This window comes from Drosophila obscura, unplaced genomic scaffold (assembly GCF_018151105.1).
Source record: "Drosophila obscura isolate BZ-5 IFL unplaced genomic scaffold, ASM1815110v1 contig_46, whole genome shotgun sequence".
Classification (NCBI taxonomy): Eukaryota; Metazoa; Arthropoda; class Insecta; order Diptera; family Drosophilidae; genus Drosophila; species Drosophila obscura.
In genome coordinates, this window is record NW_024542835.1 from 2,340,201 (window position 1) to 2,367,449 (window position 27,249).

General features: G+C 42.7%; 1 protein-coding gene and 1 pseudogene across 1 annotated transcript; both read left to right on the forward strand.

The window, feature by feature from the left end:
- The first annotated feature begins 6,330 nt into the window (after positions 1 to 6,330).
- Positions 6,331 to 27,175, forward strand: LOC111074731 (annotated as a pseudogene).
- LOC111074734 (modular serine protease-like) lies at positions 24,203 to 25,837 on the forward strand. The gene is made up of 2 exons (XM_022367647.2): positions 24,203 to 25,260; positions 25,324 to 25,837. Exons 1-2 carry the CDS (start codon positions 24,294 to 24,296, stop codon positions 25,704 to 25,706), a joined length of 1,350 nt encoding a protein of 449 aa, XP_022223339.2. The 5' UTR covers positions 24,203 to 24,293; the 3' UTR covers positions 25,707 to 25,837.
- Positions 27,176 to 27,249: the final 74 nt, after the last annotated feature.

The window sequence follows — 27,249 nt, forward strand, 5'->3', positions numbered from 1 at the left end:
CCGAGTCCCAGTTAAAATTACGTAAGGCAAAAATTAAAAATTGTTTTTGGACCTACTCGAGAATGGACTGTTGCTCCTTGTACTGTGGACTCCACACACAAGAAAAATATTCCAGAATCGAACGAGCCAAGGAGACGTACAGTGTTTTGGTGACATACGGGTCATCAAACTCCTTGGACCAACGCTTTATAAACGCTAGAACACCCTTAGCTTTATTTACATCTGAAGCTATATGGCTATTAAAACACAGTCTATGATCGAAAAGAACTCCAAGGTCATTAGAACTCGAAATTCGTTCGAGGGCATGAATTCCTAAAGCGTACGAGACAAAGTGTGGAGCGCGACGGTAAAAAGTCATAAGTTTGCATTTAGAAAGGTTCAGAAAGAGGAGATTTGTTGAACACCAAATTTGCAACTCGTTTAGGTCGAGTTGAAGGCGTTTGTGCAGGTACCAATCAGAGTAGGAGAGATAGATTTTAACATCGTCAGCGTACATAAGAGTAGAGGAGTATGTTATAACTTGAGGAAGGTCATTCACAAATAAAATAAACAGAAGTGGACCCAAATGACTACCTTGTGGCACTCCTGATGTAACATTAACGACATTGGACAACACATTAGTAAACAAAACACGTTGTGTGCGGTTAGAAAGATATGACGAAATATTAGTTTAGAAGATTAGTGGGGAAACCAATTAAAGAAAGCTTGTGAATGATGAAAGAATGGCTCACGGAGTCGAAAGCCTTGCTTAAATCCATGAAAATTACGTCAAGCTGCTTTGGAATGGCGGAAAGCTTAGCAATACCTCGGTAGTTCTTAATGTGAGATCTTGAACCCTTTTTCACTGGAAGACAAGACCGTTCCAATGATAGGTTGAAAAGATATATCAACGGTTTGCATAAGGACTGGGCACAGTGTTTTAAAATACAACTTGGTACCTTCTCTGGACCCGCCGAGAATGATATGTCAATCGTTGACAAACCTTCTAGAACATCACTTTCCTCAAAGAAAGGCAGAAAAATGCTGTTGGCATAAGGTAAATGGTAGGGATACGGAGTGGATGCGTGGTAGATATGTGACGAGTACGTTGATTGGAAGAAGGTGGCAAATAAATTTGCAATACCAGCAGCAGACGATTCAGATTTGTTTTGATAATGGAGGGATGGAGGAAATGCATTGGACTTACGTTTAGAATTAACGAACGAATAAAATTTTTTTGGATCACTACGAAAATTTATACTACATCGGGAAAGGTATTGATTATCCAATGGGATTGGCAGCGCAACTGGATCGAACACACTCAAGGGATATGGCTAAAGTTGGATGGTAGGGGTCTTTAGGAAGTGATACTGGACTTACTCTGGAGACCGTAGCAAGAGCAGCATCACAAACAAACATAAAGTCAAGGAGTCTGTCCCTACTATTTCTTATGGAATTAATTTGAACAAGGGAGACATCGGTAAGCCCGTCAATAAAATCGTTGTGGTAATTTGGTAGCAACAGGTTAGAATCATCACTAGGCATCCAAGAAAGAAGTGGTAAGTTAAAATCACCCATGATAATAATATGATCGTTGCAACCTAAAGTAGATACAATAGTCTGAATTGCAGAAAGGTGATAAGAGTAAACCTCAGCATCTGATTTGGGAGGAATGTAAGAGCAAGTCAAATAGATCGATACCGATCCAACAGAAACTTGGACTGCAATGAATTCAATGCCATAGATATTGTTGAATGGGAACAAATCAGATGAGAAATCCGTTTTCACAGCAATCAGAACCCCACCAGCAAAAGATGGACGGTCCATTCTATATGTGATAAACTTTGGAACGAAAATTTCATGATCATAGACGGAGGAGTTAAGCCAGGTTTCAGTTAAAGCGACAGCGTCAAAGTCAAAAGAGGCACTATTCGTATGTATTTGACACAATTTGCCCAACTGACTGCGTACGTTCTGGCAATGAATATAAAGTTATTATTAACTCAATTGTTAAACAGCGAAACACAGATAATTGGCACAAAAAAGGACCAATTATGATCAGTTTAAAGATGTACACGATTAGTTGTAATTAATATTTAATTAAATTGGCAAAAAGGCAGAAAATGCATGAGCGAGGTGAAAAGACGACCGGCTTAAGCAAGAGCACGCGAGTATTCTGCAGCCCTTCCGTGGCAGGTGCAGTAAGTAGTGGCTAAGTTTACCATTGCGCTCCTTGCCAATGGTTTCTGCAGGTGGTGGTACTCTTCCACCGGCTTCTGGCCTTCGTGTCCGCTCGTTTCTCCAGAGCGCTTTGTAGCGTTCTAAGGGAGACAGGCACGTTCTCGGTTCTGTCAATGGTCAGCCCGACGCCTTCCTTAGCCAGTACATCCGCTGTCTCGTTACCTTCGATGCCCTGGTGGCTGGGAACCAAATAGATCCGCACTGACTTTGTCGTGCTTAGGTAGTCTAATGCCTCCCTGCTCGGCAGGACGTTTCTGGAACTGACTGCTGATGACTGCATGGATCTTAACGCCGCCTGGCTGTCCACGAACAGGTTTACCCCGCCGTGTGAACAATCGATAGACTAAGCTGCCTCCGCCTGGAATATGCTGCATTGGCCCGGTAGCTTATAGGACAGCCTTATCTCAGGGTCTGTACAGTATATGCCCGCTCCTACTCTTCCTTCCATCTTGGAGTCGTCGGGTCCCATAAATGAGGTTGTTTTTACATCCAGGTAAGTTTGGGGGATCATGTATCCAGATATACTGGTAATGTCTCGGCCAATTGAACTGTGCCCGAATCCTTGTAGAGACATGTTTGCTGAGTTTCCTACTAAGCGTTATGCCGCCTTTCCTTCAGTTAGTTGAGCGTGGATGTCCAGGGGGTCGATTCCGATTATGGTTTCGAGTGCTTTTGTTGGGGTTGACCTCAGCGCCCCCGTAATGCACAGCAGTGTCTGCCGCTGGGTCCTTTCCATAAGCTTATCGTACGTCGTCTTTTCTGTCGCTTGCCACCTCACTAAGACTCCATACAGCAGAGTCGGTCGCACCACGGAGATGTAGATCCAGTGCATTAGAGCAGGTGACAGGCCCCATGTACTGCTAAGCATCTTATTGGACCCTTTCCACTACATTGGGCCTCCATCCCAACGTGCTATCCAGTACTATGCCGAGGTATTTGACTTGTGTTTTTGGGGTAAGTCTGGTTCAGTCGATTTTCGGGGGGATCCTCTTGTACCTCTTGGTGAAGAGGTTGAGGTCCGTCTTGTCCGCGTTGATACTGAGTCCTACTTTTCCCGCCCACTCACATATCTCCCTGAGTGTTGATTCCATTATAGAGCTTAGGCTCGATAAGCATACTTCCGTAAGCTGTTATTTTTGGGGCTATCCTCTCGAATCTCTTTATTAGGTCGTTGACCACCAGATTCCATAGGAGGGGCGACAGGACCCCACCCTGAGGTGTGCCTCTGTGTGCCCCTTTCACCATGGAAGCGGTGCCCCACTCTGAGTACACCCGTCTACAACTTAGAAGGTTCTTTATCCAGAGGTTGATTGCGGGATGTGTGTTGATCGCTTCTAGGCGGTCCACGTATTCACGTTGTTGAATGCTCCGGATATGTCTACGAATACTCCTAGAGCATTCTTCTTATTTTGAAGGGGATTTTCGATGGTGGCTACTAGCGAATGCAGTGCCGTTTCTACCGATTTCCCTTTGATGTAGGCATGCTGGTTGGTTGACATCTGTCCCCCTACATTCATTCCTGATGTGTAGATCCAGCAGCTTTTCTAGAGTTTTGAGTAGAAAGGAGGTGAGGCTTATCGGTCTATAATCCTTGGGGCTCATATGGCTGCACTTTCCTGCCTTTGGAAGGTAAAAAATCCTCGAGGTCCTCCATTGGATAGCCTGTGCTCAGGCAAGCTGAGTATATTGCAGAGAGCCACGGGGTGATCACATCTTTGGTCACCTGTAGCATGGCTGGGAAGTCCTGTAGCCGTCTAGTCCTGGTGCTTTTGTACCCGCAAAGGAGTCTATAGCCCAGTGGATTCTCTTAGACGATATGAGATCCGTTGGGGGATGCTGTTCCTCAGTTGCAAGGTCCTGATGCTCTGTAGCGTCAGCAACCTCGGTGCATCCTGGGAAGTGAGCTTCCATTAGTGCTGTTAGGCCTTCTTCACTGCCCTCAGTTCACTGTCTCTGTATGGTAGGTTGTTTTGATAGCAGCTTCCGGAGTCTAGCCGTTTCTGGGACTGTCTCGATATTGGAGCAAAAGTTCTTCCACGAGTTTCTTTGTGACCTTCGTATTTCTTTCTTGTACTCCCTGAGTAGGATTTTGTATTCCTCATTGATCATCTCATCGCTCGCCTGTTTGGCGATTTTGAAGAATTCTTTGAGGTTGTTTCTTTGAAGCGATAGGTCCCGGTTCCACTAGAGTGGTTTGGTCCTCTTTTTCGTTCTCGAGGGTGGGCACGATGCGTGGTACGCATCCAGTAGTTCCTTGGATAGGGTCTCCAGGGACGTTTCTATGTCTTCCGGGGATTTCACTGTGCCCGGACGAGTCGCGAGCTTCGAGGTAACTGTCTTTTTAAACTTTTCCCAGTTTGTGTTCCGGGGGTTTCTATAGACAGTTATCTTCGGAGAGTGTTTAAATTCGCACTTAAACTGAATGTACTTGTGGTCTGAGAAGGTTGGTATTTCAAGGACTCTCCAGCCAGATACCAAAGTACTCTTTCCCGTTACGAGTTTTATATCCAGCACGTTTGAAGAGGTGGGACCTACGAAGGAGTATTCCTCTCCTACGTTTGCTACTTCTAGGTTAGTCGATAGTATGAAGTCTAGGAGTGACGTTGATGTCGGGGCTTCCCCACAATTTGTGATGTGCGTTTGCGTCCCTACCGACGAGAAGTTGCTGGTCTTTCGGGCTGGCTTCCGCCACTAGATGCCTCAACTCTTCAGGTGGAGCTGGCCTTCAGGCGCCTTTCCTTACTTTCTAGCATCACCACGGTCAGATCGTCAGTGCTGTAATAAGACATAAGGTGCGCATGGATTCCCTTTAGTACGAGTACGGCGGTTATGTTCCTGCTTACCGATGGTGGATAGAATACGTTAAAATTTGAGGACTTTAGTCCGGCCACAGCATTGCCTGATGCAACCCATGGCTCCTGGACTAAGGCTATATCGGCGGGCCCTTGCTCCATGGCAAAGAGGAGCTCCGCCGACGTAATTTGACTTTTGTGTAGGTTGAGCTGCAGCAAACTCAACATGTGCGTCCGCCTCAGCTCCGCTCGACGGGTTGACTACTACCATCAGGTCACCGACCTCCTCCTCCTCCGAGTCCGGCGCAAGACCCTGGGCGGCCTCCACGATGGTGTACAGACCAAGGTCCTTATGCACCTCGCCCGCCTGCAGAGTGTGCGCATCTTTATCCTCGGGGTGGCGCTTTTTCAGCCGCAGGTACACACTGCCCATCCCCCACGCCATCTTCCCGAATCTTGGGTACAGCAGGTCCTCTGCCTCCTTGCTGATCTGGACGATCGCACTCTGGCCCCCCTCATTGGGTAGTGGGCTCCCGATGTGCAGTATCCTCCAGTTCGCCGTTGGTACATCAGGGTTCTGCCGCTGTAGTAGCTTTTTCGCTGGCCACAAGGCCATAAAACAAGTCGAACTTTCATACTAATGGACGTACATATATGGCTGTCTACCCATAAATCTATCTGCTGCTGTCGATGTCTGATCAAATATGTAGTTCAAAATGCGACAATTGTGACAAATTCATGCCAAGAAATATTTTTTTTTTTTTACTTTTTTTGAGTTTTTAAAGACAAAATTTCGAGGAAAAATACCGCAACAAAATTATCAAATTTTAATTGGAAATTATGCCTGCCACAGATTTTTATCCTTTGTGGGGGCGTAAGGGGACGGGGCGAAATGGGGCGAAGTGAAATACACTTGTAGCAGTGTGATATCACATGAGTCTGGAAACAAATTTGGTTACCCTAGCTCTTATAGTCTTTGAGATCTAGGCGCTCAACAAGACGGACAGACAGACAGACAGACATGGCTATATCGACTCGGCTATTGATGCTGATCAAGAATATATATACATTATGGGGTCGGAAACGTTTCTTTCTCTGCGTTACACACATCCAATTTTACCACAAATCTAATATCTAATATACCCCTTAACTCTTTTTGAATACGGGTATAAAAATGGAAAAACCAAATCAAAACAATTGAGATGCACTTAACAGCACTCTGTTAAGTAACACTGACCAAACTATGTTCGGTTTGCGCCTAACAGCAAACTATTGCGAACCAACTATCGTATCGCAGCGTTCTTTGCGATAACGATAGCTAATCAGCTGGGTTTAGCATTTTTAATAAAAACAGGCGCCAAATTTTGTCAATTGTTTAAACAATAAAGTAGAATAGAAAACAGAATAACCATGCAAGCCAAAGCCACTGAAAGCGGGCGAGAGTTAAAATTAAAACGCAAATGCAGAGAACTCATTTATTTCAGACACAAATGAGCGATTTCATCAAGTACCATGCCAAGCTTGGCGAGGTTAGTCTTGCCCCGATTAGAGAGCAAAAACATTCTAGCCCGTCTTTCACAGAAACCCAGCACCACAGTTCGCTTTTACGATCACTCGGACTGCTACACGGTCCACGGCAGCGATGACTGCGAGCTAGTGGCTAAGATTGTCTACAAGTCAACCGCGTTTATTGGGGCCCTTCTGCCCGACGACAAGGAGACTCTACAGTTCGTGGCCCTCTCCAAGGGGAACTTTGAGATGGCAGTGCGCGAGCTGCTCCTGGTGAGGAATTTGCGCGTTGAGGTCTACATCAAGCGTAATGAATGGCAAACTGGAGTATCGCGGGTCTCCGGGCAACCTGCTGCAGTTCGAGGACATATTGTTTGCCAACAAGGAGATCTTGGTGGGCAACAACATAATCTCACTTCAGGTCAAACTCGAGGGTGGAGCCCAGCGACGCGTGGGCGTGGCCAGTGTGGAGCAGAATGATTGCCAGTTCCAATTGCTGGAGTTCCTCGACGACGACTTCTTCACGGAGCTGGAGGCCACTGTGGTTCTCTTGGGGCCGAAGGAGTGCCTACTACCCTCGGTAGAGGGAGAATATGTACCAGTCAAAGCCCTGATGGAGCGGAATGGGGTGATGATCACTGTGCCGAAGAAGAGCAGCGCCAACGATCTCCTGCAGGACCTGAATCGTTTGTTGCGATTTGCCAAAGGCCAGCAAGAGGACGCCACAGGTCTGAAGGAGCTGCAAATGCTGCTGGCCGCTGAATCCCTGAAGGTGGCCATAAAGTACTTGGACTTGGTCAACGATGCTGGCAACTTGGGACACTACGAAATCAAGCAACTAGATCTAAAGCGGTGGGTGTACTAAAAGGGTCGCTGAACACTTTCAATAACTTCATTTTTATTCCAGATTTGTCCATTTAGACTCGGCTGCTGTGGGCGCCTTGAACATTATGCCCAAGCCGGGGACTCATCCGTCCATGCCCTCTTACCGCTGGCAGAGCATTTTGGGTGTCCTGGATCACTGCAGATCTCCACAGGGGCACCGACTAATGGGAAAGTGGGTGAAACAGCCACTGCGCAGCCAGGAGATCCTAAACGACCGTCATAACATCGTCGAGTGTCTGCTGGAGTCTTCAGATACCCTCGAGACGCTTAGTTTGGATTATCTGAAGCGCATTCCAGACATTCTGATGCTGACCAAGAAACTGATGCGTCGCAAGGCCACGTTGCAGGACCTGTTTCGCATCTATCAGGTTATATTGCGAACTCCCAAAATTGTGCAGATTCTGCTTGGCCTGGAAAACTCGACTCGTTTCCTAGAGGATCTTACGGGGCTCAAGCAGATGGTTGAGCAAGTATTCGACTTTGAGGCAATCGAAAGGGGGGAGTACCTGGTAAAATCCTCCTTCGACAGCCGCCTGATGGAGCTCCAGCAGACCATGAACGAGTTGTACGACAAAATGCAGCGCCTGCAGTCCAAGTGCAACGATGATTTTGATCTGGACCGCAAGCAGGTGAAGTTGGAGATGATGAAGGATGACTCAGTGCTTCGAAGAACAAGAACTATCGCATCATAGACGTGATAAAGGGCGGTGTGCGCTTCACCTCCGACAAGTTAGAGGGCTATGCCGATGAGTTTGCCAGCTGTCACAATCGCTACGAGGAGCTGTTGGATATGCTGCTCCATTTTCCTCTCTCAAAAATGAGCTGGCAGAGCTGGACTGTTTGGTCACCTTCGCTATTGCCGCCCGCAGTGCTCCCACTCCCTATGTCCGTCCCAAAATGCTAGCAGAGGGCGCTGGCCAACTGGTTCTCAAGGATGTGCGTCATCCCTGCCTCGAGCTGCAGGAACATGTTAGCTTCATAGCCAACAGTGTGGACTTTAAAAAGGGTGAGATCAAAGTCCTATATATATAATAAGAATTCCAGGGTTCAAAAAGAATGTTTTATTTAACCGAACTTATATTATAACATAGGATATGAACATACATATAGTGAATTCCCCAACTCAATGTTAGAAAGTCTCATATAAGTCTGATACTTCGTCTTCGTATTTGAGCAGTGATGGCTTTGGCTGAGAGAGTCGAAGCTTTGGTTGCGATAGGCGTAGTTTTGGTAAGAGCGGCTGATAAGCGATGCGTTGGCCTACTTGTGGGAGGCTTGGGAGATGCGTCGGCTTTGATGAAACAGGCGGCCGCAGCTGGCGATCGGTATCGACTTTCATCTTGAGAACTCACTTGTTTACAAGAGTTCTCCCTTCGATTGGAGTGTGGGAATGATTCTGGATTAGTCATATGATGGAGTGTGGGAACGAGCTGATAACGGATTGGTCAGCGACGTTCTATTGCATTCCACAGTTTTGGGTTGCATGAGACTTCCTGTTGGAACGACTCATGCTTTGTTTATGCAGGTGTTGGGGTATCTTCTCATATGTTTATCTTATTTCTTATATGTACGAGCACATAGGTGTAAGGGTGAGTTCTAGGCATATGCATAACGTGTATAGGTGTGGGTGTGGTTATGGATATGTCAAGTGCTTAACGTATACGTAATGCGTGTGTGGTTGTAGGGCATTATGGATATGTACTCCCCCGGCATTTCTTATAAGCCTGTCCTCAGGTTTTCATTTTGGAGTATAGGGATGGAATTTCATCTATTGTTATGTTAGATTTACATTGTTATATTAGAAGTACACAGAGTAAGCACGACTGCTTCATTTGGTTGATTGATTGAGAGAATGTTTATTGAATATCTTTTTGTTCTTATCCTAGGGTACAATCGTTCTTATGTATAACGGAGAGCGAGAGTTCTCCCATGCATTATATGATAAGAGTACCACCGCATAAGTATTAGTGCGCGTGGTCTCTGCCTGAGTCTAATGGAAATGCATGATCAGCGTTAAGGGGCTTTTGAGAGGGAGACCCATCGCCTCAGTGTTAGGGCGTTTGGGTTCGGCCTGAGTTCGGGTAAATGCCTGCTCAGCAGTTTTGGTAGCTGACCGATCTGCGTTCAAGTCGTAGATCGTTGCTGTGCAAAAGGAATGCGTAACATAAACATAAGTTGTTTATGTCACTGCTCATATGTACGCGCTTATATATGTATTTATATATATAACAGAGTGTTACATATGTACATGCATGGGTTCACTACACTATAACTATTGGGGTACCTTTTACTTCTTCTTCTTTTTCTTCCTCTTCCTTAGGTCGTACATATTTAATAGTTAGTATTTTTAGTTATTTTCTTAAATTTAACAATTATATACCCCATTATGCTTATTATTGATAAAATAAACATAATTATTATATGTAACTATTTGCAATATATTACTATATTTTGTTTGTTCTATAATTATTTCTTTTGTCTGTACAAAAGACAAAGGTTCTAATCTAGTTATATTATTACTAACATAGACATTTTGTGTGAAATCAAGCATTGAATTATATTTTGTGAATTCATTTAATTGGATTGAACAGTTGTAAATCTTAATTATGTTATTTCCTTCGATTATAATTTTTTTGTCTAAACAATTTTGGTTTAATTTGGATTTGGGAAGATTCCATGATAACAAAATGTTTGGTTCAACGTAATTTATTTGGAAATTCTAAAATGTTTTTGTATATGGAGAATTAGTGGTTTTTAGTTTTAAAATCCCTATTATACAATCGTCTTCTATCATTTGCTTAGTTTCTTTGCTGTATATTTATCTAAGTAACTATAATATTTATCGAATGTTATCTCTGTTAAGATATTATTTTGATTATCTGGATATGGGACTATTTTGCATACTGGGACATTAGCAATTTCGCTCGGAATATTGGAGATTATATAGATTTCATTTGTGTCAATATTTAACCATGTAGAAGTTTTAATATTTAATAATTTCTCAAAACGTATACGTAATGCGTGTGTGGGTGTAGGACATTATGGATATGTACTCCCCCGGCATTTCTTATAAGCCTGTCCTCAGGTTTTCATTTTAGGATATAGGGATGGAATATATGTGTCTCAGGTAATCTTGTTTTAATAGTTTTGGATTAAAAATAGCAAGTCTTTAGTTGAATTCCCATTTCTATATCTTCTATGTATTCTGTGAAATGTTGAAGATCGAAAATTAAAATTTCTAATTTTTTATTCTTATTGTTTTCTTCATTTAATTTGTTTATTATTTTAACTCCTTGGTTTACCACCTCTATAACTAAATTTAGTTCATTTGTTTGGATACCATGGATGGCAAGATTTTATATTTACATTTATTATATTATTATATTTATATTCGGTAGACGGCCTAGAATTATCATATTAACATTAATTTTCTTTTTAAACTTACCTTTATAATGGGTTATTTTCCTTCCTATATTCTTCTCTTCATAATGTTTTTCGTCTTACTTTGTTATTTCACCTGTCTTTTGAAAGGGATTAGTTACCTGAGTCTTTACGAGGGGTGATTGTCTGAACCTAGAGTCAACTTAAAAATCGTTACGACTTTGGTTCAACTGGGTGATTTGTTTCACCTTGTTTAGTTGAGTGTCGTATTCTGGGTGTCCTGCGTATATAAATATATCCGCAGTTGTTCTGTTAGTTGTATTATGTTTGCTTTAATGATTATATGTGTACAGTATTAATTCGAATTTGGTGTACTTATTTTCGGGGTCATTTTCGCTGGCTATGATCCTCAACTTTTCGTTAACTGTTTTGTGGAATCTCTCGACATCAGATATTCAATTTTTGCTGGATATTATTAGTAATTTAACATTTTCCGAGATGAGCTTGCAAAGCTGCGCACATGAAAGCTGAATCTTTGTCGGCTTTTATCTCTTGGGGTTTACCTATTTCGTTGAAGACCTTTAAATATATCTTTTTTGTTTCTCCAGTCGCGACTTTTTACTTCGTTGCCTATCAAATAGAAGTTCATTACATATCGCTCTCGGATGTTTAATTCTTCGGGTGTTAATTCGAATTCCAACTTGGTGTCTCTATGCTCAGTTTTGGCAATATTTTAAGTTGTGCATTCGTTTATTATATTCTGTGTCAATTTTTGATGGTCAGGGTAGTAATATTTTCCCTTAAACCATTGAAGGTTTTCTCAATTCCCGGATGAAGTAGTTCTTTATGGTTTTTATTATTAATTCTTTGAATTCCGCGTAATTTGGTATATCTATGAGTTTTGTACTAGATTTCAGAGCTTTTGTAAAGTTGTTTGGACTGATAATTTCCAAAATACGCTTTTTGGAAGGTTGGGAAATCAGTCTCATTATTGAAATATAAAGCACTCTTTTTGGTACATAGATATTCCTTAATAAGTTCTTTGTCGAAGGTGTTAGTCATTTCCTTGTATGTGATTTTGATAATTTATTTATGGAAATCATGTTCTGTATCTTCATCTCCCTTTATCAACTTAATTGTGGCGCCTGCACTGTCAGAAACCTCACCGAGTAGGTTTTCGTTAACTTTTACCCGGGAGATTGCATCCGCTACATGGTTTTCTTTGACTGGTAGATATTTGATTTTAAAATCAATTCCTTCAATTTGATCTTCCATCTTTGTCGTTTCATGTTGGGCTCTTTGAGGTTGCTTAACCATACTAAAGGCTTATGGTTACTAAGTATGATCGGAAATACTTGGTTGCCCAAATAATCGCTAACAATTCTTTCTCGATGGCAGAATAGTTGATCTCATGTTCGTTTAACGTTCGGCTGGCTTAGCAGATTGGCTTATGGTCCTGCGATAGGACCGCACCTATAGTAACAGAAAACGTCTTGTTGAAGTCTGGATATACGAGAATAGGGTCTGAGGTGATGAGTACTTTTAGTCTCTCAAATGCCTCGACGTAATTCTCTTCTTTAGGATATATTATTAATCGTTTCTTTAGTTTGAGCGTCATAGGCTTAGCTATGTTAGCGAAATTAGGAATGAACTTCCTATAAAATCCGCATAGTCCTAAGAATTACTTAATTTGTTTTGTGGTTTCTGGGATGGGAAACACTGTGATGTCTGTGATCTTGTTGCGATTTGGTACTATTCCTTCGGGTGTGACTATATGACCGAGGAACTCAGTTTCTTTCTTCAGAAACTCACACTTATCCATTTGTAGCTTAAGGTTTGCATCTCTCAGCTTGCCAAAGACTTTCCTTAATGACAAAAGGTGTTCTTCCAAGGAAGTGGAGAAAATTATTATGTCATCTAAGTATACCAGACAATTGGTGAAAATTAAGTCTTCCAAAAGATCGTTCATGCATCTGAGGAATGTGGCAGGGGCGTTGGTTAAGCCCAAAATGCATTCGAGTATTCTCGTAATGATCGTGTTTGGTAGAAAAGGCCGTTTTCGTGATCGAATTGGGTTCCATTGGGATTTTATGGAAACCTTTTGCCAAGTCGATCGTGGTGAAATATTAGCACTTTCCTAACTTGTCTAGGATTTCGTCCATTCTTGGAGTTGGAAATTTTGGCCTTTATGGTTATCTCGTTGAGACCTCGTTAGTCTACGACTAACCTGTACTTCTGTTTTCCAGAACCGCCTATCTTCTTTGGGATCATTCAAATGGGGGAACAGTAGGGCGATTTCGACTTACGAATTATTCCTTGTTCGATCATTTCTTTGATTTGTTTGTTGACTTCTTCGACATGTATTTGGGCATACTTATATGGCCTTCTGTATACCAGATCTTCATGTTGTGTTTGGATAGCATAGTACTTGTGAAAGTCAAACTGTCACCATCTCTTAACTACACATCACTGATCTCATACAACACTTTCTTCAATTTCTCTTTCTCTTCATCGTTTAGATGTTCTAGCGTTAGCTCGTGACATTCCATTAGTTCATTATCGAGAGCGGAAGTGAAGTATCGATCCCCTTCTGAGGATGAGTCAAAGCACTATTATGCGATATTATCTTCTTCCGAAGGTGTATCTTTGTACTTACAAGCGGTCCTTACTTCTTCAATAACTTCTGCACTAGGAATTATTGGGAATGTTCTTTCTCCTAACGTTACAGTGTTGTCTCTATAATTAATTACAGCCTTGCTGGCCGTCAGATATTCTCTTCCTCGCAGGATATCATAGTTGTCAGAGAAATTATACAGGTAGGACTTCTGCTCAATTGGGCAGACTTTGTTGGGGGCCTAATTATACTTTTTGTTAACTTAACTGGTCCCTTGATGGTATGGACTTTGAGGCTTTCTGTGTTTATTGGGGCGTTCGGAATGTTTTCCTTTATGATATTAATTGAGGATCCCGAATCCACAATATCTCTAAGTAATTTATTATTTAAATTTAGATTTATATAGGGTTTTTTTCTACATCCATTTTTACCTGATCGCTTTGGCTTTCCTTAATCCTTTTAGTGGGTTAATTGGGCCTGCTGCCACTAGCTTGGTTTTGATTAATTTGGTAATTCACAGGATTCTATGCCTGACCTTTATTTAAAGAGTTACGAAATTCCTGGTGCAATCCAGGATTATTATTATTGTACCGAGATGTACCTGAACCAGATGGATTCTGAGTTTGTTGTGTATGCTACTGAAGTTTGGGTAATAATTCCCAGTATTCTTGTAAGCGGACTGTTCTTTTTTATGCTTCTGCTTGTTAGTATTCTTTTCTTCTATCTTGGCTTCGTACAAGCCTTCTTCTTGAGCTGCTTTTTTAAGTTTTGACAGGGTTGTTATAACTTTTCGAAGAAGGGTCATAAAGGTCCTATCTGGGAGTTTACGCGATATAACGTCTTTAATAGTATTATCTAATGCAGTTTGATAAATCAAGGTTTTGGCGGCATTGTTTTCTAATGCTTCTTTATTAGTAACTACTAGTATTTTTGTTTCCAAATCTTCTATAAACTTACGAAGACTCCCGTAGATCTGTCTCAAAAGTTCCTCATATGGTGTTTGGTTTTTGAATTCGTCGATTAAAGCTGTTTTCAACTCCATCCAGGTGTTGGGTTAAACCATTTGTGATAATCGCTGTGCATTTTCGGTTAGTTGCACTTCAATGGCTCCAAATATTACTCGAGTCTATCTAGCTTCTTGCTTCGGGTACAGTTCTTGGATGTATTCGATGCGTTTTATGAATGAACTCATCTTTCTAGTTGATCCGTCATATCCGGCACTTGTCGAATGGACAGTAGTACTTGGTTTAAGTGAATTTCACTTAGGGATACTGGTGGCAATGCCATTTTGATTTATTGGTGGTTTTAATTCACTTCACATGTATTTCGCTCAATTGTTAATTTGGTTGATGATTTATTTAAACCGTTGCAATTTTCGTTACACAGTTTGGTTTTACTTAACGTTTAAGAGTTTGTAATTAGCCTAGTGCTACGTTGCACCTAGGTTCTTTGGAGGATTCACTTGGGCTAACTAGCTTCGCTGATCTCCAGCAATCTAGTCGTTTATATTGCTTCTAATAGATCAGTACCGGAACAATAACGTTAGTGTTGTGAATCCTACTAGCTGCGCCAATAAGAATTGCAGGGTTCAAAAGTAGGTTTTTAAAAAGGATGTTTTTATTTAACCGAACTTATATTAGAACATAGGATATGATTGAGTCTGTCTGAGGCAATGCAAGACGAATACTCTTTTTGCTTCTCGGCGAATCAAATAAAAACTAAACTATCCTAACCCCAGCCCGTCGACCGCGAGCCCTCTCCTGTTAGTCGCGACGCCGGCGCAGCGCAGCATAAAAAAGCTGACACCCGTGCAGATGTTCGAGTGGGATCGTCCACGATCACCCAATCCCACGTCTCATAAAATGCAAACTTGGCAGATATTTCTCCGCCCAGTGTACAATTGGTTAGCACTCGTTAACTACTCCCCCCTTTATGTCTTGACCGCCCTCGGTCGAGCCAATGTTTTTCAATACCTGCTGAATGGCGATGGCTGTACCTTTTTGTTGCTTGCGCCGCAACTCCTGGTGGTTGTTCCAATCATGATGGCGCATAGGCTGTAGTTGTGGCCAACACGGGGCCAATAACTAGGCGCGTCTGAACATCGTCGATCCATTGCAAATTTTCCACATTCAGCTTATGGAGATAAGGTAGACTCAAGAGGGACTGGTGTCGGGTGACGTTGATATTTGCAGCCGTTGTAATAACCGCGAGTCTCTTCGGGTCGTTGTTGAAGTTGGTCTTGGTCTGGTCTTGTTGACACGGGCGACTCGGTCGAAAGTCAGTATGTTCCAGTGACATTGTGCTCTGCGCCATCGACGGCGGCCACGATGACAGTCGTTGATTATGAAGACGCCCTCGTCTACCTCCACAATTGTAGGCAAGTCGTTAGATTGCGTGCCACAGTGGGCCACGGACCCTGAGTGCAGTTCCTGAGCGCGTCTGTTCCCTGGAGCCTCCTTGCAGAAGGCTAATGATGCGACGACCTTGCTGTCGCATACCGCTACCGCATACCGGGAAAGATAGTTAATTTCCTACAAATAAACTTAGGACTAGGTATTTCAATTACAAAAACTATTAGTTCTTTACTAGTAAGAGCCCTTACATTTGCGACACCCAATAGCTGGGTTGCGCTGATCTCGGTGGAACCCTTATTTAAAATCGCCTCCAAGTCACAAAAGAAACATTCAAAACCTGAATCTCTGTGGGGAAAAAATAACGCAAAAATGTATCAAATTTGAATTTGAAAGCTTAAAATCTTCTAAATCTTAAGCTGCAGCTACATAGTGTCTGGCTCGGATTTATAGCTGCATTTGTCAGCTTTTCAGAGCTGCAAAAGTTCTATGCAACCAGATTTAAGATACTTAAGTTATGTGAAAAATAGAAGCACTACCTCTGAAAAAAGACATGATAAAAGTACCAGATTTTAAAAAATTAAAAAAAATAAATAAACTATAAAAAAACATAATATTTAAAAAAATTGTAAGTCCCGAAATCTATCAGAAAAGTCATTTTGGTCCACAGGGGGAAGAAAAAGTTTAATTTTGTCGAGTAGTGTAATTTACAATGTATTGCATTGACCGTTCGGGTTTTATAACTTCTTTGGCCGCCTCAAGCAGCCCTTTCCGGTGGTAAAAATTAAGAATGTGTCTAGTTTTCTCTCGGAGCAAAACAGTGAGTTGTTTTAATGGGGAATCTGCCTTTTCCAGGACTATCTGGTTCCTGAAGCAGTTGAGGGGCTTGTCAGTGGTCTCAATTGTGTGAGTAAGGAAGACCTCACTGTGAGTAGTTGCCGCGTACGACCAGCTGGCACTTTCCAAGGCGTTGAGACTCTGCCACGAGAGCGCATCTGCGACATGGTTTGGTCCCTGGTCCCTGCTTGGTTTGTAAAGGACTCTCGCCCCAGTCTCTTGGATTCGCGCCTTCCAGCGCTTTATCTTGGAGTTGGGGTTCTTATCCGAGACCGCAAATATGAAAGGCTGGTGGTCTGTGTAAATGTTTATGTCACTTTTACCGTAAAGGTAGTGACGAAGTGTGTCTAATGCCCATATTATGGCTAGGAGCACTCTCTCATTTGTTGCGTAGTTAGTCTCGTTGTCCTTTAAGGTCTTAGAAATCATTGTGATATGACGGTTTTGTTGGGACAGCACCGCGCCTTTGCCAGTGGAAGACGCGTCTGTGGGAGGTTAAAGTCAAGGTAATGAAGTATGACGTCATCCGACGCCAAGCTTGTTTCTGGGTTTCGTCAAATTCTACGCAAATTGACTTTGATCGTTGTTTGGTGACTTTCCCGTTATCCCCTTTTAGTATGCTTGTGATGGGCCGAGCTCTTTGGGCAAAGTCTTCAATGAAAGACCATAGTAACTCGTAAGCCCCAGGAAGGACCTTACTTCAAATAAAGTGGAGGATTGCCTGAAATCCTGTATGGACTTGACCTTGTCAGGTCTTGTTCTGGTGCCTTCTGTAGACACGACGAACCCAACCCAACCCAAGCACTTGTGGACAGAATCTTTTCCGATGCCCTAGCCAAGTGAAGTTTTTTTGACCCCAAGTCAATATTAGAGCCAGCCACTCTCGAGCCCTATGATGCCGTCAAAAGTTGACAGTTCTGGCAGGATACGTACTGTTACTGTTGATTAGAAACTTTTGTTAAGGGTCAAGGACAATGAGCATCAATAATTTATATGTTCCTGGTGGCCAAGTCGGACGGATGGATGCGGTTTAACCTTCGCATGGTTCTGCTCCTTACCAATCTTTTAGCGAGGGCGTTCGGGTGGCTCCTTAGTTTGGTCAAGTATCTTGTGGCTTGTTCGTTAATAATGTCGCCGACTGAGGGAACTCCCAGGTCTTTGGAGATCTCTCTATTACGGACATACCACTCAGCACCAGAGTTCTTTCGGAGGGTCTTGTTCTGAAACACCCTCATCCTGTTGGTTTTCACTGCGATACCATGGACCTGGATGCCTGGAGGTTGTCCGTGGCAAATTTCACATCGATTGGCTGGGTCGTATTATCAACGCTATCTTTAGGCATACCTTGCGTGAAAATGCTGTACCGCGTTGGCCCTAGCACGCGGCCTTGCTGGACTCCGGCTTCAATCACCTTCACCGTGGAAACTGCTCCGCTCTGTGTGACTAGGAACGTTCTGTCCTTTAGAAATCTTTCAATAATCAGGAACAGTTGGGGGTTTATCAGGGGTTTTATCTTCGCAAGTAATCCGTCGTGCCAAACTCTCTCAAATGCTTGCTGGATGTCCAGGTACGATGCTTCGACGTACTGCTTCCTGTGAAAGCCATCCAGGATATGCTCCACCACACTATGCAGCTGGTACTCTATGCCTCAGCATGAACCCAAATTGGTGATTAGAGATAGCTCGATTTACGGATGGGCTGTCCAATAATCAGCAAAGAATGCTGCGCTCCAGGAGCTTCCCAAAAGTGGGGAGCAGCCTGATTGCCCTCTAATTGGCCAGGTCGTCAGGGGACTTGGCGGGTTAATGCAGAATCACAACCTGCGCGGCTTTCCATGCTTTGGGGAAGTGTCCCAACCTCAGCGTTGCATTCAGTATTTGTAAAAGGTACAAAAGCGCTCTGAGTGGCAGTGCTTTTGCCATTCTGTTATTTATATTGTCCTTTCCTGGGTATTTTTTAACTTTGAGCTAGAGGATATCCGTCTTTAGTTCCTGGAGCGTGATTGGGACTTCCGGGAGCTCCATTTGGTGGATTTCATCTAGCATAGCAGCAACTAGGCTTGCTCTTCTCGCTGAGGCCGTCCGAATGGTCTGAATCTGCACTCCAGCTCATCTGAAAAAGCTTCCACCCGGTCCGCTGCTGACCTCGCCCATGAGCCATCTGCCTTCCTTACTGGGATGTTAGGAGTGGATTGCCGTTTGTACCGGCTCGTGAGTTTCCACATATATATAAATTATTTTAAAGTGGTGTTGGTCCGAGCTGCGGTCTCCGTTGCGTTGGCTCCGGCGGCAGCGATCGGGTTCGATATATTCGATACTCCCATCAAATTAACTACTGGGACCTCTGTGAGCTGTTCGGTAAAAATAGTTTTTAGATCATTGTGGTCAAAACCTAACCTAACCTAACCTATATTCGCTTTGGCAAGTGTGATCGTAAGCATGAGATTTTGGACTTCCGAAATTAGCATCCTGTTTCTCGCCAGTAGCGCCTCATACAGGTGCGCGGTGTCCACCAAGTCGCCTTGTTTTTCTTTTAAGATCTTATTAACAGTATTGGTTAGAAAGTTAATATGTTTCTGTGCCTTTGTGTTAATCAGTACCTGTCTATTGTTTGATTCTATAAGCTGTGATTTTGTTATTCTTATTTTTTCGAGGTCCGACCCGTCGGGGGTACCTGCTACGACCTTTAGGGCTGTTCCCAGGAAGTCTAGGCTTCTGGTCATCCTATGATGTATCATTAAAGCGGACAACAGATTTTTTGCATGTTCTTTGTCTACCTCTAATAGTTTTCGCATATGCGAATGCGGGAACAACTCGAACATTTTAACGGTGTCATCTATAATGCTCGTATATTCGGTTAAATTAGTTTAGTGCCTCAAGTAGTTACGGTGTTCCCATACCAACACAGATTTTAGATCTAGGGTAGTAACAAATCTTGCCTTTCCCAAGTTCGCTAGAATCATGGGTATGCTTGGAATAGGGTATCGATCGGCGATTGTTCGCTCGATCAGTTTCCTGAAGTCGATTACCAGCCGTTTTTTCCTGTTGCCGTGGGCGTCAGATTTCTTTTTGTCTACAACCCAAATTGGGCTGTTGTATGGTGACCTAGATGGTCTTATTATGCCGTCCCTTAGCAGTTCTTTGACTTCTTTGTTTACGAAGTCTGCTGCTCCCATAGGGTAGGGGTATAATTTCGAGTAGACTGGTTCGTCATTCTCAGTTCGGATGGTGGCGACGACTGAGGTGTTAAAGGGAAGCGCCTCGTTAGAGGTCGAAAAAACTTTAATTCTCTTCAGTATAATCTTTTTAAACTAGGATTTTACAGAGCCTGGGACCACCAGGTCATCGACTTTAGTGAAATTTACATTGTCACAGTTGTGGAACTTAAGTTGTTCAGTTACGTTTCCGTATCTGATTGTTCAATGCAGGTTCAATGCCGCTCCCGCTCGCGTTAGCAAATCGGAAGCTATAATGGCATCAAACGTACTTAGCGTGTCTAACAAAAAAAATGGGGCGTTAAGCCCGAAAATCTGCACTAGGCACTTGTTTTTTATTTCACTGGAGCCATGTATTGAGCTCACGGTGAAGGGGGTATCGACCGAAGTTACGTTTTTTAGCTCCTTTGCGGGCTTTATGTAATTTTTAGCCGCATCAGTGTCGATTAAAATTTTTAGTGTTCTGCCAGCCAACTGTCGCTCGACGAACGGCAATTGGGAGCGCTCCCTAAAAAATTCAACAGGTCGTTGCCGCTAGCCGAGTCACTTTCTTCGTCAATTTCCGCAACCGCGGCCTCGGCTAAGTTTGCATATTCTTGTTCCCCTTGGTTAGGGGCCTGCTGTACTATATTATTTACCCGTTGGCGTCTTTGCCCAGATATACGATCTGACGTATTCCGCCTTTTCTGAGCTTCGCCCTGTGTGACGTCGCTCTGTGGTTTCCCCCAATTGGTCTGTTGCCTAAACCTGGACGTTGATGGGTCAACCTCCATAGGTTGCACTTGGTTTTGCTGTGGGGCCTCTTTATCGTTTGGATTTGGCCAAGGATCGCTCTGTTGCTGCCTATTTTGAGTACTTTTTCCCACAAAATGTGGGTTCTTTTCCTGACCTCTACCTTGCCTGGCTTGGGCCCGATGACCCTGTCTATTGCCGTCGCTTGAATGGTTTTTTTTCTCGATCGCCTTTGCGTACGTAGCGGCAAATGCGCTTCTCTCAATGCTATTTTCGGCCTCGCGAGCTAGAGCTAAGGCGGATGGCAAATCCTTGGGCTGTGCCGGGAGAACAAGCGATTTTAGCGGCCTCTTGAGGCCCGCTATGAATGCGTGTAAAGCATCATTCCTAATTTCCTCGTTGAGAATGGTAGCTGCCTCCTCATTATGAGTCATGACCACTTTGTTAGTGACGAGCGTGAGCTTTCTCTCGACCTCGTCATAATATTCCATTAGATCGGTTTCACCCTGCCTAACCATTTCCAAGTGTTGACGTAACACACGTAGGGATGTTTTGTCCGCATATGTGCAATCAAGTCTAGCTATGATTGCATCAAAATTGAGCAGCGTGTTGTGCGATGTGAGAAATGCTCGAGCTGTTCCACAGATTTTATTTTTTATGATGGCCACAGCCTCGTAGTGTGCCTGTCTACCAGTGTAGTTTTTGAAAACTTCGTACGCATCTAGAGCAGATTGTCTCCAAGACACATACTCCTCATGATTCCCGTTGAAAGTTGGTACTGATTTCACGATATCTAGTTTCACTTCACATTTTAGATTTTGGTCAATGGTCACTCTCTTATAAGTTTCCACCTGAGGGGCACCTACAGTTAAGGCGTTCACACTATTTCTCACTTTTTCGGGTTCCCTGCCAGATTCTGCACTCAGTCGTCGTTCCTGTTCGACGAGGGCGTTGTTGATTGCGCCTTCTACTAACGCTTTTATCATTGCTGGATCCATTTCTAATTGATTCTGTACTGACTGTTTAGTTCTGACTGGGGCCTGGTACGATAAGTCTGGGCTATCTTCACTGTCGTATTCGACCTTGTTTCTATAGTCCCAACTCATGAACGATCAGCGAAGGGGAAACAAAAATTCTTTCACAAGCTTTATTTTTTCCGAGCAGTCACTTACATGTTATTTTTTCTTGGGGATCCACCTAAATCCCGTTGGGCGCCAATTATCTTAAAGTGGTGTTGGTCCCAGCTGCGGTCTCCGTTGCGTTGGCTCCGGCGGCAGCGATCGGGTTCCCGTGGCCCGCTCTTGTAGCGGGGGGCGGTGGTTGCCGTTTGGCAACTAGGTCTTCTACTGAAGATTATGTTGAGAGGATAACTGCCCTCTATTTCGTTGGCCCTTAAGGCTCAACAATATGATTATGTTAATAAAGGTTTTAGGATTCGTGTCAAATCTTAAACTGAAACTTAATTCTGAACCTAACCAAAACATAGCCGGCGAGCCGGCCGCGCATAAACAGGAAATGCTGACCATGCAACATGCGCCAGAAGGGAGCCGCCCGCTACGGCGACATTTGCTGCATCACGTCTTGAGTATCAGACTTGGATACGTTAGGGCGGCACATGATTATTCATATTTCTTATGCGCTACGTTAGGGTGGCACATGAACATTCGTGCTTCATTTCTTATATGTTATTTCTTATGTGTTAACTTATATAGTTTTGAGCTAGCAGATATCCGTCTTTAGTTCCTGGAACGTGATTGGGGCGCTTGGGTTGGCTAATCTAAAATTAACGTATTTATACCTTATGAATGTGTTTGTTAATTGTTAGATAGTTAGAATTTGAAACAAAAAATATATTGAGCATCTCTGCAGCGTTCTCTAATGGCCGACTACGAAAGGTCGTTTAGTTAGCATGGGTTGGAATGGAAAATAACTAATATCTCCTAAAAGGTTCAATTGTGGTTGGTAATGGTTTGTTTGTTTGCTGAATATAGCAACCATTTTTTCGTGCAGTCCAATGCTTGGCCAAATATATCCTTTTTATATCCCGCTTAAAATTGAAAATAATGAAACAAATATAATCGAAACAAATATTTTCTTGTTTTTAATGATTATTTTAAATTTGTTCATTAAATTAAAGAAAAAAAAAATTTCTCCTAGCTTGAGTACGTTTTGAGAAAAATGCATTAACCTTTGCCTTTTAAGAACGGTTTTCTTAATTTTTTCAAAAACAGAAAAATGGTCCAACTTTGAACAACGATTATAAACCTTAAACATTGTTATCAAATTATAAAATTTTGGTTTTGAATAGCTTCATCAGTGTAACAAAAGTTTTGCCAAATTCAACAACGCGATATCCGACCTTTGCAACGAGTTTTCAGAAAATGAGCCACTGTGCGTGGTCGCAAGTCAGTGTTGGGTTGTCTAGCAGTAACAGCAGTTCGCTCACTTCAGTGTCAATGTCAGATTCACTCATACACATATTATATTTATGTTGCCCACAGACAATAATGTTGTATATTGTATATATTGTTGTATAGTATGGACTCAAGCTCCGCCGTTGTTATCTGCTCTTTTGACGAGAGAGAATAGAAATAGGTTCCGAGAAAAATGACGCTCGAACGTACTTTAGTCCAGAAACAAAACTTTTTTTTTTTAATTCAGATCAAAGTTGAAAAACGGCCAACAATGAGGTTAATACTCTAATGATTTTATATATTTCATCCATTAGACATGGGATATCTCAAGATATATCGGAAAATAGTTCTTCTATAGAAATTTTAAGTTTATAACTATTGTACAACAAATTTTAAAATATGTTTTATAATAAAAATGTCTTTAAAATTATATTTGATTAAAAATAAAATTTAAAAATATTATATGTAGTGATAATAACCATTAAACTTTTTTTATCGTTGGAAAAAACAAAGTTTAGCACATAATGCACCGCAAAAAGGCAAATATTCACCGGAGTCAAAGTTCAACTTTTACTATTTAAAGCTTCTAGACATTGTAGCACCATTATCTTATCATATCCTGCAGACTAAATTTTCAAAGATTTTTCCTTTCAAATGCAGTTCACTTCATGAAGATATCTTGATTCGTTCAGAAGTTATTAATTTAGCAAGCTGAAATGGCCGAAGTGCCCACTGTGCGACGTTGGGCGCCAGTAATGTTTTATATCCTTCAAACTTGATTAAGTATAAGACGACGGGATATTATATTCATCGTATTCTTTATTCAATAGATGGTGATTATGGTTAGTAGGTTAATATAACATATTTAATTGTTTGAGTAATTAAAGAGGCAATGCAAGACGAATACGTTCTTGCAGCTCGGCGAATCAAATAAAAACTAAACTATCCTAACCCAGCCCGTCGACCGCGAGCCCTCTGTTGTTAGTCGCGACGCCGGCGCAGCGCAGCATAAAAATGCTGACACCCGCGCAGATGTTCGCAGATCGCCAAACTTGGCATATATTCCTCCGCCCAGGAGGATTGGTAAGCACTCGTTAACTTATATATTTTCGAAAAATATAAGTGTGCCAATGATGATAAGAGCAGCAAAGTAACGAACGAGCAGCACAGATTCACTTGACTCTTCTGACCTTGTTCAACGGAAAGAGACGCAGATAAGCGGCAGAATTTCTCGCTCGAAGGCCTAAGCTGTTTTAGCTCAGTTCATCAGCGACATTTAAGAATATCGGATCCGAAGTGCCGAATTTGTTGAAGAGTTTCGAAATAAAACACCGCATAATAATAATGCTCCATAGGCTCTACTCGTATTGGAAGACTTACGTGAGACTGTTGCTGATATTTGGGCTCGCTTCAGCGGAAGTCTGCAATCAAAATTCACAACATCAGTGTGAAGAAGATGGAAAGTGTATCCCAATCATGGGTCGTTGCAATGGGACACCAGATTGTAAGTACGGGAGCGACGAATCCTTTGCAGAGTGCAAGGCTCACCTGAATGACTCGGTGGCAGACATGTTCTACTGTGCCTCTGGCATACTAATGATCGATGAACAACTTTGCAACAATGTAAGGGATTGCCCTGATGGATCTGATGAGCTGCCACAATTATGTGAATACGAGCCTTTTGGACTAAAGTTTAGGGACTTGAACATTCAGGGCAAATGTCGAAGCTCAGAAATCGAATGCCTACCTGGGGAGTGCGTCCCTGAAAATAAGAAATGCGATGGCAGAATCGACTGCAGCAATGGTCGGGATGAGTCCCTGGAACTCTGCTTGGATAGCTGCCGAGACTGTTTTAAGTGTGCCAATGGCGTAGCAATCAATTCGGAACTCGTCTGCGATAACAAAATAGACTGCTTGGACGGATCCGACGAGTTGCGCAATGTCTGCCAAGGAAATTCGGACAGCTGGACAGAGACCCTGCCAGCGATCTGCATAGAGCCGCCAGGCGGGAAGCACAGATTTACCGACAATACAATGTTCTCTTTGAGAAAAGAAACACGCTTTGTTTATCCCAATCAACCTGCCGAGCTGCAATGCCAGAGCAGCAATCAAACAGCTTGGAATGTGTGCATGAAGGACGGGTCCTGGAACCGCGAACTTCCCTCGTGCACGACCATGCCTAAATATGTAAACAGAAACCCCGACACGAATGGCACAAACGGCTGTCAAAAGAGCTGGTACCGTAAGGCCTTCTCTTATGTATTATCTTTTACCCCTTGGTCACAGGAGAACTCTAGTCCGCGCTGTACCAGTAAGTCTCTCGTCTTTTAATTAGTCTTCTCCACAGTATCAACTTTTCCCTTCACCCTTGCAGAGCTTTGCAGACCAGAGGACCTGACTAAAATTGCTTCTTTGATTCCCACATGCTACAATGGCAAGGATGGATCAAGCTTCAATTGTAATGACGAAAACTCTCTAATTCCTGATACCAGCGTGAAATTCAGGTGCACCGAGGGCTTTATGCGCCTGACCGATAAGGAATATTATGTAACTTGCAACGAAAATGGCATATGGGAGGGCTTGCAGGAGCTGTCCTTGAAGCAGGATAAACTGTGCACATATCAGTGCATTATCAATCACGCCACCTCAAACAGCGCAAATGGCGTTTCAAAAAATTCACATCATGCTTCGTGGGTCGTATGTGTTGTAAATTTTATTGCACTCAACATTGTACTGACTGCAGGCCAATTAATCTAATTAATCTGGAACCAGGTGAAATACGCGTTGGACCCACCGGCAACAGATCCAAGATAATTACTGAAGATTATTATGCGGTTAGACAAATTTAAAAAATTTAAAAAAAAACACTAAAACATAAAAAAATCCATAGTTAAAAAAAAAAAATTAAATTCCGAAATCTATCAGAAAAAGAAATTTGGGCCATAGCCGGAAAAAAATTCAATTTTGTCGAGTAATGTTATAAAAGGAAACACATTTTCCGCCGCAACAAATGGCGGTTGGTGCCAGGGGGAATCGGAGTTTCACATCTGGATCCAGATTTGGAGGCGTTGCCAGGCGCGGCATTACTCTTCTTCTTTTTAAATATGATGGAATTTTTCACGAACATTTTAAGAGTCCTTCGTGTAGTTCCTATAATCGCAATCCAAGGAAAAACTCTGTCCTGGCGACAGCCATGCCGTGATCGTGCCGTGTAGAACCTAAGACCACTGTTTAGTTAGTGTGGTAAGCAGATCAGTTAGAGCAGGGGAGCGTGGAACAGACTGCTGTGGATTTATGTAATATTTTCAAATTTTTAAATTTTACATTTTGTTGCTACATTTGTTATCTACATCTACAATGCATATTCTACATCTTCACCGCATCACATAACGAGGCAGAGAGAAGCGACCGAGAAAGAGTCTCTTGCTGGAGGAGGTGGGGGAAGCAACTGAAAATGAATTTCTTTATTTTGGCTATAATTATGATCCGATCTGATTCAGATTTCTGTGGATATGGTCATTCTCTACGATACTGTGTTTTTAGTTTTATCGTATCTTTTAAATTATGGCTGACACAGATTTCCGTCCTTTAGTGGTCGGAAGGGGGCAGGGCTAAATTTTGAAATACACTTGTAGCAGTGTGATATCACATGAGACTGGAAATAAAATTTGGTTGCTCTAGCTTGTGAGGACCTATCTCAGGCTGAGGTATGCATCAGTCCGTCCAGGCTCCTGAATCACAAGGTATTTGTAATTCACGAGGACTTTATCGGGAAAAACCAGGAGCTTTGCCAGGAACTGAAAGAAAACGATTTGCTATTCACAACACTTTTTGGTTCTTTTAGAGTTTTAAATAGTTTTGTTTATTTGTGTCGGATTATTATTATTGCTACTTAGTTAGTTTGGTTGTTGGGCCGCGGCGTGTAGGTAACTTCTTGATTCCCGGTGGACTGCTTTGCGTGTTTGTTATTTGCCTGACTGCTATGGCTGATGGACTGCTGATTGACTATGGCTGATGGACTGCCTATCGACTCGAAAGCGAATTCAAGGCGAACTCCTAGCGAACTGCAAGCGAACTCCCGATTTGCGAACTGATGGCGAACTCCAATCGAACTACTTTATTACAGGTAGAACTCAGATATATATAGCGTTTTCCCTTTCTTTACAGGGCCAGTGCTGCTATGTATAGGACATTGCTCCGAGCCGGGCTAGGGTTTCGCTTTAGCGTGTTGATCTGCACTTTTCCATGTTATTGGTTGTATTTTGCTGCGTGGGGTGATCGCAATTCCTTGACGTTCGAT

Bases quoted from the DNA above. Each gene is read 5' to 3' on its own strand.
- LOC111074734 (XM_022367647.2), top strand. From the start codon at position 24,294: ATGCTCCATAGGCTCTACTCGTATTGGAAGACTTACGTGAGACTGTTG. The intron at 25,261-25,323 runs GTAAGTCTCTCG...TCACCCTTGCAG, and splicing joins CTCTAGTCCGCGCTGTACCA to AGCTTTGCAGACCAGAGGAC.